General features: G+C 51.8%; 1 protein-coding gene across 4 annotated transcripts in view; it reads left to right on the top strand.

Moving 5' to 3' along the window:
* The window catches only part of Cacna1s (calcium voltage-gated channel subunit alpha1 S), a 61,503-nt gene that overhangs the window by 26,593 nt on the left and 18,128 nt on the right, over nt 1–16,782 (top strand). For 2 of the 4 annotated variants that reach the window (XM_063240291.1, XM_063240292.1), the window contains exons 11-25: nt 2,557–2,782; nt 3,647–3,854; nt 4,810–4,930; nt 5,765–5,879; nt 6,644–6,737; nt 7,311–7,380; nt 9,489–9,621; nt 10,300–10,429; nt 10,713–10,790; nt 12,256–12,362; nt 12,760–12,847; nt 13,060–13,167; nt 15,373–15,425; nt 15,702–15,848; nt 16,256–16,457. In XM_063240291.1, the coding sequence (XP_063096361.1) occupies nt 2,557–2,782; nt 3,647–3,854; nt 4,810–4,930; nt 5,765–5,879; nt 6,644–6,737; nt 7,311–7,380; nt 9,489–9,621; nt 10,300–10,429; nt 10,713–10,790; nt 12,256–12,362; nt 12,760–12,847; nt 13,060–13,167; nt 15,373–15,425; nt 15,702–15,848; nt 16,256–16,457 (1,880 nt within the window). The remainder of the gene's footprint in view (nt 1–2,556; nt 2,783–3,646; nt 3,855–4,809; nt 4,931–5,764; nt 5,880–6,643; nt 6,738–7,310; nt 7,381–9,488; nt 9,622–10,299; nt 10,430–10,712; nt 10,791–12,255; nt 12,363–12,759; nt 12,848–13,059; nt 13,168–15,372; nt 15,426–15,701; nt 15,849–16,255; nt 16,458–16,782) is intronic. The other 2 variants (XM_003474847.4, XM_013158049.3) reach the window with 1 other exon arrangement.

Genomic DNA, 16,782 nt, shown 5'->3' on the forward strand with positions numbered 1-16,782 from the left:
AAAGGGAAGCCAAGGGAAAGTCACAAGAAGGATATATTGTGATCTAACTTGAATCTCTGAACCAAAGTAAGCTGCCTGGCCTCATCCATGCTGGAGATCACATTATGTTTTGAGTACAGAGCTCTGGTCTATGACAAAGAATAAGGTAAAAGAATGGCCAATTCCAGCAATGTGGTAGACAAACTAAATGCCCCACTCACTACCAAAGCCTAATAATGCTGCATCCATTACAGCAACAGCAAAGAATAAGAAGGAAGCCTCTGTGTGGCAGAAAGCAAGCAGTGGGACCCATGGACAGAGCAGTGAGCTCATAAGCTAATGTCCAACTGTGTTTCGGACATAGAAATCAAGATGTTTCATGCCTGTACAGAGGCAGGACCAAGGGCCCTGCAAAGAATGCCCCATGCAAGGGAAGTGCCCATCTTACTGCCCACTGGACCACATAAGAAGCTTAGAAATTTATCTCTTCTAGAAACCTAGGAGGAAGAATAAAATATCTCAAGTGAAATATTAAACTCTAATCTATGCCCTGTATAGCTATGGGGCCCAATCTGCGTAATCTTTCATGATACAAGGATTGTAAACAAAGATAGAACCATGAAAAACTAGTCATAAACAAGTGATATCCCCAAGGTGCTCAAGAGAAGCCAACACAAATATTTTTTAAGGATGCTTCTCAAGCCAAAGTGTTTAGATTCCTTGCAGGGAACATTGCTTCCTGATGATGAGCTCGCAAGCAAATCATATAAAGAACAGAGGCACCCTGAGGAAGAGTCATTGGGTCCAACTAAGGAGAACTATGAACCCCAAGAACCAGAGATAATAGAACACTACAAAAAAGACTGTCTAAAGTGATGAAAGAGATTGAACTTCATGGAAGAAAGAAATAGCTGGGCATGGTAGCACACACCTATAATCCCAGCACTCTGGGGCTGAGGCTGGAGAAGTTTGATCCCAGTCTGGAAATGTGGCAAAACCCTGTCTCAACATAAAGAAAAAGGCTGAGAATGTGGCTCAGTGCAAGTTTCATTAGCAAAAGAGAAAGAACAAGGAAAAAATGAAAGAAGAAAAGAAGAGGAAGAGAAGGAGGAAAGAAGAAGAAAGGAAAGATTTTTTCCAATGGGAAGGATATAGGAAACAAAGCTACCAATCAGATGCATGCATCCATCTGTTCATTCATTCATTCTTTCTTTGCAACCAGTCTTCGTGAGAGTGTTGAATGTGCTATACCTTGTCATCCATCATCAGTGAGCAAATGAAGAGAAGAGGGGAACACTACCCTCCAAGACAGGTGGAGGTGAAAATGACAGTGACACTTCGTTAGATTGGGAAGATGGTCAAGGACCAAGTATGTTTGGCCATTGAGTTTGAGGTGCCTTTGAGACATCCCATGAGATGTCAAGGAAGCAGGTGGAAAATTGGGTCTGGAACTCAGCAGAAGGACCCAGATCTCTAGAAGATTTAAATCTGTGAGCCACTGGCAAGGGATGGAATTGAAGCTGTGATTTTAGAGCATCATAGTTCATGAGGGAATAGTTCGTATTCAAGTAGGTAACTCAGGTTCAGCAACCAGTTAAAGAATGCATTGCAGAGAGAACTCAGAAAAGCAGAGGAAATTCCAAAAGATATGGTGTCATAGAAACCAAAGCAAGAGAGAGTGGGAAAGACAGAAGGCATTTTAAAGAGCAAGAGACTGGCCATCAGAGCCCAGCGCTGCTGGGAAAGCAGGGAACAAAGGTTAAATGAGCACTGAATTTGGCAACGTAGTGGCAATGGAGTCCCTGGAAAGAGCAAGGCACAGATGGAGACCCGATGGGGCAGAGCATGGTGCAACATGAAGAGAGCAAGGCTGACCACTCTTTGGGAAAGTTTGCTGCGACAGGGAGGAAGAAGCTAGGACAGGAGAGACATGGGCATTGTAATGGCCACGCCATGGGCCACTTGAAAGCATGAAGTGAAATACATCAGAAAAACGAAGGATCATTGATAGTGGCTTTTTGAGATGGGCAGGGCAAAGCTTTGAGGGCGGGGACAGTGGAGAGCCCTTCTCTCTCAGAAGAGGGGAAGGCGTGTGATAAAATGGCAGGAGGGCAGAGCTTAATGAATCTGCCTGAGATTAAACATAACAAAACTCTTGCTGGGCATTGTGGCACATATGGGAGGCAGAGGCAGGAAGATGGCAAGTTCAAAGCTAGCCTGGGCAGCACAGCTAGATGCTGTCTCAAAATAAAAAATAAAACTAAAAAGGGCTGATGATGTAGCTTAATGGTAGAGTCCCCTTGGGTGTCATTCATAAAATAGCAAAAATTAATAATAGTAAAAATAACAAATTTTAAACTCTCTTACTCTTAAATACAATATGGCCTGTCTTGCTAGAAATCTAGATGAGTTTCCTTCAATGGACAAAAGTCACCAGGTTTCATTGGCTTTTGAAGGTTAAATAAACAAACAAACAAAAAGAAGATGCCTGGGGGAGCTGTGGGAGGTGCATTGCACGAGGCTCTGAGGTGGGGACAGGAAGGGGACTGGTGCTGAATCTGTGCTGCTGACCCACAGATGTCGCCAACCGGGTGCTGCTGACCCTCTTCACCATTGAGATGCTGATGAAGATGTACGGGCTGGGCCTGCGCCAGTACTTCATGTCCATCTTCAACCGCTTTGACTGCTTCGTGGTGTGCAGCGGCATCCTGGAGCTCCTGCTGGTGCAGTCGGGCGCCATGACACCCCTGGGCATCTCCGTGCTCCGCTGCATCCGCCTCCTGCGGATCTTCAAGATCACCAAGTGAGCACGCAGAGCAGGGCTCTGTGCTACCAGGCAAACATGTGGGCCACCTCATGTGTTCCCCATGCTCTGAGGCTGTGCATTTGTCTCCAGCCTTTGCCCAGTCCTTCTCCCTCCCCTTCCCTCTGGGGACAGGAGATTACTTCCAACCTTTGAATCTTTGAACAGAATGGGAGGGAAACCGAAAGGAAGAGAAGTAGAGGAAGGGCATGTAAATAAGAAAGAAGGAAGAAAGGAACGAATAAAAAGTAGCAGGGAAAGGAAATGACTTCCTTTACAGTGATTCCCTTTGTACAAGGATATATGAGTGACCCTGCTACATGCTTGAAACCAGGCAGCTGCTGCTGCTGATCTATGCTAGGCTTTCTCCCATTCATACAACCCTATGGTAAAGTTTATAAATGAGGCATAGTAAGAGATCAACAACTACTAAATAAAATAGAAGAGTTAATAGAACATACCTAATAAGATGCATGTGAATATGGCCTTCGCTCTCGCTCTAAACGCGTGTCATGGGCCTGAGTGCACAGAATTTGGTACCATCCACAGTTAAGCCCAGGTACCCGAAACCACAGGTAGGGAACTCTGGTGTTAGCAAGTATTTACCGAACCCCGACATGAGCTGGGCGTACAGGGGTGCACGAGAGAGGCCCGGCATCTAGTCTCAGGAAGTTTCTGGCAGGGTTGAGGGGCTAGAAGGGAATCCACAGCCCTCCCAAGGAGAAAGGGCCCTACAGGAAGGAGAGCAGCCTGATCCTAGGGCTCTCTAGTGCCCTACCCAGCCCTTCCCCTCTGCATCCATCCTCCCCGCAGAGAGCTGGTGAGAGCTCTGCCTCCCCCCATCTGGCCGCTCCTCTTCTTCAGGTACTGGACATCACTAAGCAACCTGGTGGCTTCCCTGCTCAACTCCATCCGCTCCATTGCCTCCCTGCTGCTGTTGCTGTTCCTCTTCATCATCATCTTTGCTCTGCTGGGCATGCAGCTCTTTGGGGGCAGGTACGACTTTGAGGACACAGAGGTGCGACGCAGCAATTTTGACAACTTCCCCCAAGCCCTCATCAGCGTCTTCCAGGTAGGCCCATCGCTGTGTGCACCTCTTTCTGGACACTGGCTGGAGTCTGCTGCTTGTCCTTCAAGACCAAGGCAGCACCACCTCTTCCAGGAAGCCTTCTCTGATCTGCTGATTGAGTTCAATAGACATTGCCAGAAGCTCCCCTAAGACCTGTGCTTCTTGCCATTGTAACATTTGCTTGCCTGTGCCCTCCTCGGGGGTTGTGTCCAAGCTGGCTGGTCTTGGTCCTCTGCTTCGTAGAGTGACACTGCCTGCAGTAAGCAGGGTAGCCATGGATGTGTGGCTGGGGTTGGAGTGGGCTGTGAGGGCAGATCAGATATGGTTTGTGTCCCTGAGGGTGAAGCCACATAAGGTTGCCCCCTCTCCAAGGCTGGGAAAGCCTCAGGGACACCTCTGCCACCTGTTTCCTGGAAGCTGCCCAAGGGAGGATGGCTGTGACTCAGTAAGAGGCCCTGAGAGCTGCAGATCCCCTGGAGGAGCTTATTTAGTATGGAGCACAGAAATTCTTCTCTCAGCTAGAGCCCAAATCTCATAGGTCACAGCACCCTGTGCTACTAGCCAGAGAGGCGAAATGTGATGTGGGTCCTGTGGATGGCTTCACACTGTCTTCCATTTTGCCCCAGTTGGCTGGTTAGGCATCAGGTCTTCCAAGGGACCTAACATTTCACATGTTAGGAGTCTGGGATAAAGGACGCTGGGAGTACAGTCCAGTTTTGTCTAGGGATTAGGAACAGAGCTGGGGATGTGGTGACCCCATGATCAATCTCCTTGGTCCTCAAGTGCCTTGGTAAGGTTTAGACTATTGGAGGAGGGGTGGCAGGAGAGCAGGAGACAGTCACTCGTGCTGTGGGATGAAGGGGGAGGTCTGGGATAGGCTGCAAGCCATGTTTTAGACTGTGCAGTCTTGGCCTATCTGTGTTCCCATCCTTGTCTTCTCCTTATCCCCTCTCCTCAGGTCCTGACAGGCGAAGACTGGAACTCTGTGATGTACAATGGCATCATGGCCTACGGAGGGCCCACCTACCCAGGCATGCTTGTGTGCATTTACTTCATCATACTTTTTGTGTGTGGCAACTGTATCCTCTTGGAGGCAAATGCAGTGAAGGACTAGAGAGGAGTGGGAGAAGGGCCTAAGGGAGGGGTCGAGGCTGCCCAGTTGCTAGACAGCTTGGCCCTCTGGTTGGAGGGCAGTGTCCAGGATGGGTGGGAAGACAGGGCCCTGCAGGAGCAAGGCCTCCCACCAGAAAGCTTTGAGAACCACAGGAGCAGGAATTAATTCCAGGCAGGTCAGTGAGCTTGGAGCAGGTGGAGGATGCACAGGGGTTAGCTGAAGAGCAGTGGAGATGGTGAGCAGCCTGGTCCAAAGATTCAAAAGCAGGCAGGAAGAAAGTGAGTTCCTTATCCTGTAGGCAGGAGTGGTCAGTCTGAGCACTGGGATCAGAAGAGTTGAACCAAGACAGGGCAGAGATAAGGTGAGGAAATGGGAGGGCTAGGCAGATGGGGCCAGAGAGATGCTGATGGCGTCTCACAAGTCCCAGTGTCTGCACTGTGGAATCTGACAGTATGAGAGTTAACAGAGAGGCTCTCCACTGAGCTCCTGTGTGCAGCAGAGATCCTATTTGCTGTGCCTCATTGATGTCCCCTATAGGCTGCTGTGGGAGCTCAGATTGGTTCTAGTCAGTATAGGATAGGATTCCAGGGTTGAGTGGATTCAAACTCCATCATGGATACAGAGCTTCTCTAAGGATTCCAGTCTATGCCCAGGGCCACTTCGTCCTGTGGTTAGCTCTGACAAAAGATGTTCCAGGTCTACATTAGGGATTAGGCCCTGCCAACACACATGCAGGGCACAACTTCTGCCCCAGAGGCTTCCCATCTGCAACCAAGATTCCTCAGCTGAAATCTCCCAGACATCCTGCTCAACGTCTTCCTGGCCATTGCCGTGGACAACCTGGCTGAGGCAGAGAGCCTGACTTCTGCTCAGAAAGCCAAGGCCGAGGAGAGAAAACGTAGGAAAATGTCACGGTGAGTGCTGCGTCTTCAGCTAGGGGGAGCCAGAGTGCTGGGTCCTGACTGTGGCCTCCTGCTTCCAGGCTTGTCCCCCATGGAGCCACATGGCACCTACTCCAGCAAGCAGCCTTCTACAACCCCGACATCCAGGACTGCTAAAGGCCAACTAGCAATCCTTGGACAGGTAGAAGCAGGCTGGCTTCTAGACAGGCCTCAGATGATGTGATGGCAGAGCCTGGGAGGTTAAAACAGGCCACACTGATGAGTGGCAACCCCTGCTACTGAGTCACAGTGCTTAGAAGGGCTTGTGTCCTCGCTGAGCCTCAGAATGCTCCCTCTGTGAAGCAGCGGCTGGCTTCCTGATCTGGTCCTTTGCCGGTCCTTCCAGCTGTGATCCATCACATCACTCTAAAGCCTAGCACTTTCCTCTGAGAGTGGAAAAAGACTGGTGTTCCAGACAGCGTTTCTCAAACTCAAACTGCAAACAAACCACTTGGAGACCTTGTTAAAATGCAAATTCTGTTTTAGCGGGTTCTACCCATGCACTATCAACAGACCTTGAATGTGGATGAGCAGTAAACCTCAAGCCAGGCCATGCGTTGCTCCCTTTTCCCACAGAGGAGGACTTGCCCAGGCCACTGCCTTCCCATTTGGTGGCCAGTGATCCTTCCAATACAGAACCCCTGAGCACAGGCATGAGGGTGTTGTCAGGCTGAGCAGACCACTGGGAACTTTCTCATTCAGCATTCATTTTGAATTTCTTTGGTTTTCCAACTTAGGGGTCTCCCAGAGAAGTCTGAGGAGGAGAAGTCCACGATAGCCAAGAAGCTAGAGCAGAAACCCAAGGGAGAAGGCATTCCTACCACCGCCAAGGTGAGACTTTTCATGTGGTGTTTTACAGGCCTGATGAGAAATGAGGTCAGTGAAGGTCCCCTCTGTCCTCTCATGCCTTGGGAAACTGGTGGATTGGGAGGGGAGGCAGGAGAGTGACTGCCTGCCAGCCAAGGACATCACACTGTGTTTCTGGTGGAGGGAGAGTTAGTGCACATACCTCCTCAAGGGGCCCCTGTGCTGAGGGGCACAGAGTCCTGGTCTTAGAACCAGACTTCCTCCTGCCCCAAGTCCCAGATTCCTGCCCTGAGCACTTCTGCTTCTCCATGACACCACTGCTCTGTGGAGAGACCCAGACTGGCTTGCCAACATTGCTAGCACTGCCATGTTTGTTCCATCCTGGTTGTGTTCAATATTCTTGGAAACTAAGGAAATGGAGTTCAAATTGCCAGGGAACCAGGCCCTGGAAGCACTGGAGACCCTGGGATCTCAGCTGTCTGCTGGAGAAAAGCAGAGCTCGGACAGGCTCAGACAGGAACAGGCTTTGGCTTTGCCCTTAGATATGCTGTCTGAGCTTGTGCCTTATCAAGACCTTCACTGTGTTCCATCCTACAGCTAAAAGTCGATGAGTTCGAATCCAATGTCAATGAGGTGAAGGATCCCTACCCCTCAGCTGACTTCCCAGGTGAGGTTTCTTGAGCTGTGACTAAGCAAGGGACTGTACTGGTGCTGATTCTCCCAGAGCAATCTCTTGTGTGTTCCCTGCTTAGATGTTCCCATGTCCCTTCTGTGCCTACCCTTGCAAGTAAGCCATCCACCCCCCTGCCTCTCCCTGCAGCACACATGGTAGAAAAATCCACACATTCTGTTTTATTTTTTTCAGCAAGTGCTTCCTGAGGGTCTACTCTATGATTTATGCTGAGGACTTGGTTTTCAAAGATCACAGCAACTGCTGGGAACACAAGTCCTCTCTGCCAGTCATGCAGAATGGACCCTAACTGAGGGCCCTCCATCCATGTGACAATGACACAGGTTTTTCACTGTCCAGCTTCTGAAACAGAGGCAAGACTGAAATTGTGCAAAAATCCAAAAGAGGCTACAAGGGCAGGACAACAGAAAGACAGAGAAGACATAGCCATAGATAAAGATTTCATAGACACAGAGGCTGCTGCCAAAATCCTGCTCATCAGACTGTAGAGAAGACACGGAGGAAATAGAGCCAGGCTAGGTGAACCTTAAAAAGCCCCTTGGAAGGGCCCTGGGGCCCAGAGCTATCAGACTCTTTCTCTACTCATTTATGGGCTCTTTGGAGCATTGGGTCCCTGGGTGATCTTACAGCTCCTTGTGGAGCCAGCTGCTTGCCCTAGTGACTCCAAGCTCCCCCAGGGGACTTACTGTGCTCCAAGTGGCATAGAGATTGCCAGAGAATAGGCACTCAGTAAATAGAATGGGTGAATATATGAAAGAATTCTGCAGGCCAAATGTGGGGAGAATGGGAATAGTATAAGTAAGACTGATAACATCTCTTCAAATACCTACCAGAAATGTATTCTAAACTCCTACTAGAGTTTAGAATAATTTGACTGGATTCCTTTCACCTAAGAGTCACCAGTTGCTACATGGGAGAGGCTGGCACACAGAGGGTGGGCAGCTACTGCAGGGAACCTGAGATGAGGGGAAAGGAAGGGGCTAGGGCAGTGAGGAGGGCAGGGGCAGAGGACATCTGAAGTGGACAGTGAGGAGAGAGGTCTTACCACGGACATTGAATATGTTTATAATCCAGCTTCTGTCTATAAAAGGCTTATGACAAAAGGTATGTAGAATAAAATTAATACAGTGAGAATAGACAATGGGAAATGGATGCCAAGATGTTACCTTAAGAATGAGAAGTTCCTGCAGTTGAGTAGACAGTGTGCCTCTAGGATCCATGGTGGGCCAGGAGGGATGAGGAGCATATGTTGTGTTAGGATGCTCATTCTGAGGAAGAAGCAAGAGTTGTAACTTCTCTGGAGAATAGGGAAGAAGAAGATGTGATTTGGATGGATGTGGGAACCCTCACAGGTTCCACAAGGGAAAGAGAAGAATCTGGAGTTCATGGCTTCCCTAGGGGTTCCTGCCAGGCCTGGGAGGAGGCAAGAGGAATTCCAAGTGACAGAACCAAGAGAAATCACAGGGAGTGCACAGTGTGATCTGTGGGTCCTCACACCCCAGAGCCAAAGACTCCAGGTATTCAGGGTCTCCAAGACCAGAGAACAGGATAGGGAAACTCTTCTCTCCCTATTTCATCTCTACCCTGTGCCTGCCATGGTTCTGGAGCTGAAGCTCATGCTGAAGCTCATACTGATGCTGGGAGCTACTCTCTGAAATTATTACTTTCCGAATTGCAGAGAGGGGGGCTCATAAGTCCATTATTTCAACAACTTTCCAGGCCCCAGTTTTACAAATTAGGAAGCTGAGGCTCTGGAACGGCAAGTTAGAGGCAGGACCAGAACTCACTCTCCTGCTGTCCCGGTCAGATGTTGCCATGGGGACAGAAGGTACAGCAGTGAGACTCCTTGGCCTGCTTTGGACCCTGCTTGCAGAAGGTCCTGGGCCCAGCCCCCAGACAAGCGCAATTCAGGTCTGCTTCCTGAAGGGCAAGGAGATGCCCAGGCCGGGCCCCAACAACACTATGGCATCCGGAGTGGCCCTTCACTTGATGGCAGCAGGGGCTCCTGGGAAGCCTCTGGGCATGGAAGCAAAGGGCACTGCAGAGTTTGAAAGACACCCCTAATTTCTCCTGTCTCCCCATAGGGGATGATGAGGAAGATGAACCTGAGATCCCAGTGAGCCCCCGGCCGCGCCCCCTGGCTGAGCTGCAGTTGAAAGAGAAAGCAGTGCCCATTCCAGAAGCCAGCTCCTTCTTCATCTTCAGCCCTACCAATAAGTGGGTGGCCCCCTGGCTGCCATGTGCAGTGACAGACGAGGCTGTCAGAGAAAGCTGCTTTCCTGCTCTGAAAAGACCTCTTCATTCTCCATGCCTATAATTAGCCCATGAGAAACTTTGCTCCTTGAATTTAAGATCTTGTGCCCTGTTTAAAGTGCTAGTGTTGGGCTGGGGTACAGCGCTTACTTAGCATTCTTGAGGCTTTGGGTTCCATCATCAGCACCAACACCAAAACCAGAAAACCTTTAAAAAAATGAAATTCAGGGAGGAGCAATGCCTTTAAACTTCTCAGTCTTTATACCTAATAGGGGCCATACTTATTGGCTGGTCTCTAAGAACAGTTTTATACAGGACATGATTAGAGCTGGGGAAAACTCAGCTCTTATTGGAGATCAGCCTGTTACATCCTTTTGTGGGGGGAGCCTCAGAATGGTGATATATTGGGGGAGGTGTCAGAGGGTCTCAGTTGGGAGATGGGAAAAGACTGAAGAAACAAAAAGGGAGGGGGAGAGAGCCCCTGTGTCCCAAGCAGAGGACCATGCCAATGCAAGGCTACACTTCTCCACTGACCTGGGGGAACAAGGAGTGGATCCTGTGTCCCTCTTCAAGACAGCTGTGGGTGGAGCCTGTGCTTCCAGCAGCCCACAGGTCCTCTGTCCTCCCTTTCTGACACACCAGGATCCGTGTCCTATGTCACCGCATCGTCAATGCCACTTGGTTCACCAACTTCATCTTGCTGTTCATCCTGCTCAGCAGTGCTGCCCTGGCTGCAGAGGACCCCATTCGTGCTGAGTCCACAAGGAACCAGGTGATGGTGGCCCCTGCTGTTGACCCAGGACGCCACCCCCCCAACACACACACATCTCACCCTGGTGCCCAGAGCTCCCCTGCATCCTCCGGGTGGCTGCAGGCTGGCCTCAAAGTTTCTTAGAGTTCAAGTTCTTGAAGGACTAGGATGATCCTCCATTGCCCCTGAAGTGTGCTGTCACTGTAGGAAGCAAGGCAGGTGCCATCTGTGTGCTTTGGATGACAGTGGCGATGATGGCGATGGTGGTGGAAGTGACACTACTGGTCTACCTTCCGTTCACTAGCTGCTGCCTCATTTCCAGATCCTCGGGTATTTTGACATTGCATTCACCTCTGTCTTCACTGTGGAGATTGTCCTCAAGGTGAGTGAGGCTGTGTGACAGACAGCCCTGGGCTTGCTCAGTGGTGCTGCCCTAGCTGCTGAGGACCCCATCCGTGCTGAGCTGGGGAAGGGACACTTCCTGATGCGGCTCCAACTTGCATACTGCAAGCACACTCAGGGCTGAGCTAAAGGGTGGGGGAAAGCAGGAAGAAGGTGGATATGTCAGGAAAGATTTGTGGGAGCTAGGAGACTGGACAGGACTTCAGCCAGAGCAAGCAGGCAAGCGGGTGGATGGCCGGAAGACGGGGACTTGGAGTACAACCAAATTGTGGCCTTCTGCCTCTCAGCAGGGCACACCCATGTCTACAAAGCCTTTGCCACTTTCCTGCCACAATGAAAGACCTAGGAGCAGACCTAGGAGACCTAGCAGACCTAAGAGCAGACCTAGGAGCTGGGATTTGCTCCTAGACCTTGGTTATTAGTGATTGACAAGGTCTTTCCCTCCAGGAGTCCCCAGAGAGGTGATCATTGTCTGGTCTAGGTTCCTGGCAGCTTTGTCCTTGGTGTCCTTTTTACCCTTCTCCACTGTACATCCTCCCTGACCTCAAGGGTGGGCACACTGTGTTGAAGCCATTATAAGGACAGTGGGCTGGGGATAGGGAAGGATCCATCTGAGCCTGAAACCCAGTAGTCTCAGCCTCCACTGTCACCAACAAGGAGTGGGGAGGATAGCGAGCGAGGAACAGGCCCCTGCATACCCTGGGTAGCCCCTAACACAAGGCCCTGCTACTGAGTTGGGCAGAGGGTGATAGTGGCTTCCCTGAGGTCCAGGCACTTTGTGGAGGAGGGTGCCTTAGAGTTAGGCCTTGAAATCAGACAGAACTTTGTCAGGGGTAGGCAGCCTGGGCAGCCTAGGAGGGCAGACAATGGTAAATGTACTGTAAGGTGTAGGGTGAGCTTAGAGAGGAGGCAGTGGCCCTTTTGAGCTGGGATATACTATACACACAGGGAGCCCTAAGAACTGGGGCTGGAACAGCAAGAGGCAGAATCATATAGGAACTTGAATGACAGGAAAGGCTTCTCCAGTCAGACTCTAAAGGTGCACAAGAGGTTTGTGCAAAGATTGTTAGAGAAGAAATCTGGGAGGGGCCAGGGCAGAAGCTGGGAAGGGGATACAGAAGGAAGAGAGAGAAGGTCCAGGCCTTGTTGAAGATTGGGGTCTGGAGGGGATGCTTAGCTCGGTTCAGCAATCCCTGGCCAAAGGGGACCTCCCAAGTTTCCTAGGAAGGCAAAGGAGTTTGGCTGCATCCCTGCCACCCCGAAGCAGAGAGCAGGACAGTGCACTTAGGTGGCTGTCAGGAGCTAAGGTACATGAATCCTCCTGGCTGCCATTTGCCTTAGCAAATGCCCTTCTTGGTTAGACCAAGGAAAGAAGTCCTTCCTTCTTTATGGGGATGACCTGTCACTGAGTTCCTCCCACCCAGGACGCTGCCCTCTCTCTCCAGATGACCACCTATGGAGCCTTCTTGCACAAAGGGTCCTTCTGCCGCAACTACTTCAATATGCTGGACCTGTTGGTGGTGGCCGTATCCCTCATCTCCATGGGACTTGAGTGAGCAGTGGCAGGGACCAGCCTTGGTCATGGTCCTCAGAGCAGTAATGCTATCCTCTGATTGGTGGTGGGCACCATGTCCCAAGAGGAGGGTCTCTCAGGGCTATGGGTGGGGGGACCCATGGGCTGTAACCAGTTGGATTGAAGTGGCAGTGTTCAATGGACAGAGACCTGTCATAGGGGACTGGGAAAGAGGACAGAAAGCAGTCCCCTTTGCTCGGGGAGACCATAGCCCCCACCATCGGGTTACTCTGTCTGTTGGGAGAAGAAGCCCCTGTTCTACAGTGTGGTCCATCTGTGAGAGCCCAGCCTGCGAGCAGGGAGCAGCCTTACCAGGGCTGGACACACAGTGAAAGGCCAACGGATATGGCCACCACCTCTCATGTACCTCCCCCAGGTCCAGCGCCATCTCCGTGGTGAAGATTCTGAGGGTGCTCAGGGTGCTCCGGCCACTCCGAGCCATCAACAGGGCCAAAGGGCTGAAGGTGCGAGGGGGCCAGGGCAGGGGAGAAAGAACCCCATACCCCAGCTCTAGAGAACTCTGCCCAGCTGTGGCTGGGACTCCGGCCCATCCCCTTGGTCACATGGTGGGGGCAGGTGTGATATTTCCCTGAGAGCTCCCTGGGAGGCAGCAAGTCTTGCACCTCAGCTCTGGTGGCGGGGTGCAGCTGGTGCAGGCCTGGCCCTCCCTCTCCAGCACGTGGTGCAGTGTGTGTTCGTGGCAATCCGCACCATTGGGAACATCGTCCTGGTCACCACGCTCCTGCAGTTCATGTTTGCTTGCATTGGAGTCCAGCTCTTTAAGGTGAGCCCCTCCCCAGCAGAGTCCCCTCCCCAAGGCCAGCTCTTACTTTGCCCCACAGGAAAAGGGGGCAAATAGATGTGCAGGCTGAATGTGCAGGCTAAGATGGCTCTAGTCTAAATCCAGTTGCCTAGGTAATGCTGGTGACTGGCCTGCAGCTCTGTGGCCACTGTCCTCACTGCACCAGGCCTGTCCCACAGGCTCTGCTGTCGCTCTTCCCCTTGCCACCCTGCCCCTGCCTCCTGTTCTGCCAGACCTGTCTAACACATCCCACCTCAAGCCCCACCTCCTCCTTCTCCAGCCCACGTTCCTAGTTGGGCTCTCTACCGGAGGCCCTCGTGCAGCAGGCCTTCATTTCGTATCTGGGGCTGGCCTGCATCTGTTCTCCCTTTCCCAGTAGAAGACAGCTGTTCAGCTGCTCTCTAGGAGTCAACTAGTGTCCCCTTCCATAGAGCTCTGATCTCTGCATGCCTCTGGTTCTCGGGTCCTCTGCAGGGCACAGAAATAGGTACACCAGTGTACCTTCTGACATCCTTCATACTACTGTCATGACCCACTCCACCATTCCTGGCCCCAAAGCATGCTCTTTTAAAGTCATGACTGTAAGACATCAGCCTCAGATATGCAATGGTATCATATCATCATTCATCATATCATCATTCATTCATTCAACAAACAGGTATAAAGAATTTTCTCCATGAATGGGCTAGGTCCTCTGCTAGGGCTGAGGGGGTACTCCTCTTTGAGGACAGGGAACAAGCACTGGAGAAAAGAGCCAGGGTGTGCTTCTAGAGGGACTTCAAATGGATGGGTCATGTTAGTTGCTGTCCTGGAAGGGTAAGGATGTCTACGGTGTCAGGACATTCTGCCAACCTGCTGCATCTAGCTGTCACCTCCTTGTCTAACAAAGTACTGTCCCCCTTTTCCTCATCTTCAGTGTCAGGATTAGGGTCCCCAAATCCCCCTGAGGATATCCCCCCTGAGTACATCATGGGTGTCAGACCATGGGACCTGGTGTACAGGAAAGCAGCAGATACTCCCTGTGGGGAATGGAAAGGAGCTGCCCTTCCTTTGGTCCCCAAGTCCCTTCAGGGCAAGAGCGCTGGTCCTCCAGCAGCCCAACTCTGTGCTGCAGTCTCTTGTTAGAAGCCCTCAAGTACTGCCTATCTGGCTCATAGAATCACAGTGGTTGCAACTGGCAGTTTATGTCACATTTGACTCTGGAAACTTAGCATGTGCATTCCGCATCATATGAAAGAGCTTGGCTTTGCTTTCCACACTAAATTGGATGTTAACTTTTAAATGCCCTGAGCCCTCCCCAGTGGTAGCTGGGTCTACAACCTGCTTGTCTCCGGTATCCCCTGCTGCCGGCCTCTTCCCTCTACTCCAGCAACCCTAAGGAATGTCACAGACCAGCAAAGTCTGGCCCTTGCCTTGACTGAGGCATTTCCCTCCCTAAGCAAAGAAGCTGGGTCCAAGTCCAGATCTTAAACCTAATTCAGCCCCTTGAAGACCTAGCAACCAACTCCTTTTGTTCAAGCATAATCTTTTGCAGGTACCCAGTATGTGACACTGACAAAAGGAACCGGTGCTCTTGCTGAGGTCAATTAGGGGCTGCAGAGGGCCTGCTACCCAGGCCATGGGGGAGGGGTCCACTAGGGCCTCTGTTCCTCTCTAAGGATAGATTGTGTTCCCGGAGCCTGGCTGGGGTCCATCTCAAAGCGCACTGGGGCCATCTGCTGGCTCCTGTTCCCAAAGCAGGCCCTGGAGGCTGCCCCACAGGCAGGAGAGAGGAGGTGGGAGATGGGACAGGCCCTGTACCTATGGTGTGAAGGGGAAACCAAGGAGGGGCTCCCTGGAGCATCCAGGGAAGAAAGGGGAGGAAAGAGCAGGGGACAGACTGTGCTCACATTTCCATCCCTTGGGGCCCAGCCTGGGGAGCTCAGCAAGTGCTCATGGAAGGTGCTGGCTTCTCAGCTGTGTTCAGGCCAGGTAGGGAAGCCAGGGAGAGCAGTGGGGATGGGTGATGGTGAAGGAGAAAGGGTGCCCTGGGGCCCTACTCATAGGCAAGGACTCCCCTGAGAGGAAGGAAGCTCGTCCTTCTGGACAGCTGGCGTCCTTTCTTCCTCTTCCCGGAACCTCAGCAGCCCACTTTTCCATCCCATCTCCATGATAATACACTCCATCCCTCGCCCCTCTCTGATGCAGGGGAAGTTCTTCAGCTGCAATGACTTATCCAAGATGACAGAAGAGGAGTGCAAGTGCGTGCTGTCCCCCTGGCTGGGGCTCGGTGGGAGGGGTCTCAGGGCAGGCGCCACTTATGAGGGGCCAGGAACTGGGGGATCAAGCCAGTAGGCCCTGGAGGAGGTACTTCTCCTTGGGCGGCTGCAAGGAGGGAGTGCCCAGTGGTGTCCTCTCTGGTCCCAGTCTGGACCTTCTCCCCCGCCCCGCACACTCACCACTTAGGGTCCAGAGGATGAATGGGGCAGAGGTTGTCCAGCTATGCTCAGTGGAGTGACTGGGCCTCCTCACCACAGGGGTTCCTACTATGTGTACAAGGATGGGGACCCCACCCAAATAGAACTGCGTCCCCGACAGTGGTTACACAACGACTTCCACTTTGACAACGTGCTCTCAGCCATGATGTCACTCTTCACGGTCTCCACCTTCGAGGGATGGCCCCAGTAAGTGAGGGTGGTGCCTGGGTCCAACAGGGGCATAGTTAAAGCAGAGCCAGGAAACCCACTGGCCTTCCTGTAGCTCCCACTGCACCATGCCAGCTCTGTGGCAGTGTTGGTTGGACTCGTGTGTTGACACCAAAGTGAGTCTGATTGAGACTCTGACCCTTCCCCCTAGTTGTGTGCCTCTCTCCCCATTAGGGAACCCTACTGCTAGATTAGGGGTAGATAGGGCACCTCAGGTAAGGGCAGGACCACTCCAGGATCAGCTCCAGCCTTTCCTGCCAAATTCTGCCTTCTCTCCCCTCCCTCTCCCTGCCTGCCTATGGCGAGTGAGATGATGACCACCCGTTCCAGCCTGACTCTACCTCATCATCCATGATGGCTCACCCTCTCCTCTCATCCACCCCAAGGCTACTGTACAAGGCTATAGATGCAAATGAGGAGGACGTGGGCCCCATCTACAACAACCGAGTGGAGATGGCCATCTTCTTCATCATCTACATCATCCTCATCGCCTTCTTCATGATGAACATCTTTGTGGGCTTTGTCATCGTTACTTTCCAGGAGCAGGGCGAGACTGAGTACAAGAACTGTGAGCTGGACAAAAACCAGGTGCTTGGGCCACTTGCTGGACATGGAGGGCAGGGCCCCAGCAGCCTCCCAGCACCCTGAGCTCTAGGTTCTGGTTAGAGAAGAGAATCCTACTAGGTGACCGTAGGGCCTCCATCAGATGCCCAGTCCCAGCCCGCACATACTCCACTCTGTCTCCAACCTGAAGCTATTGCAGTTGGTGAAATGAGGTGTCTTCTCATGGAACCTACATCAGCTCAGAGAAAGAAAGTTGTTCAGAGCCCTGGGCTATGCTGCAGTACGGTCAGAATGGGCTGTGATAACACAAGGAGAACCCAGAGGACTCCTCCCTCTAAAGAGTTCATAG

Source organism: Cavia porcellus, unplaced genomic scaffold, assembly GCF_034190915.1.
Source record: "Cavia porcellus strain 051 isolate PalLab524CR breed Dunkin Hartley unplaced genomic scaffold, mCavPor4.1 scaffold_29, whole genome shotgun sequence".
Lineage (NCBI taxonomy): Eukaryota > Metazoa > Chordata > Mammalia > Rodentia > Caviidae > Cavia > Cavia porcellus.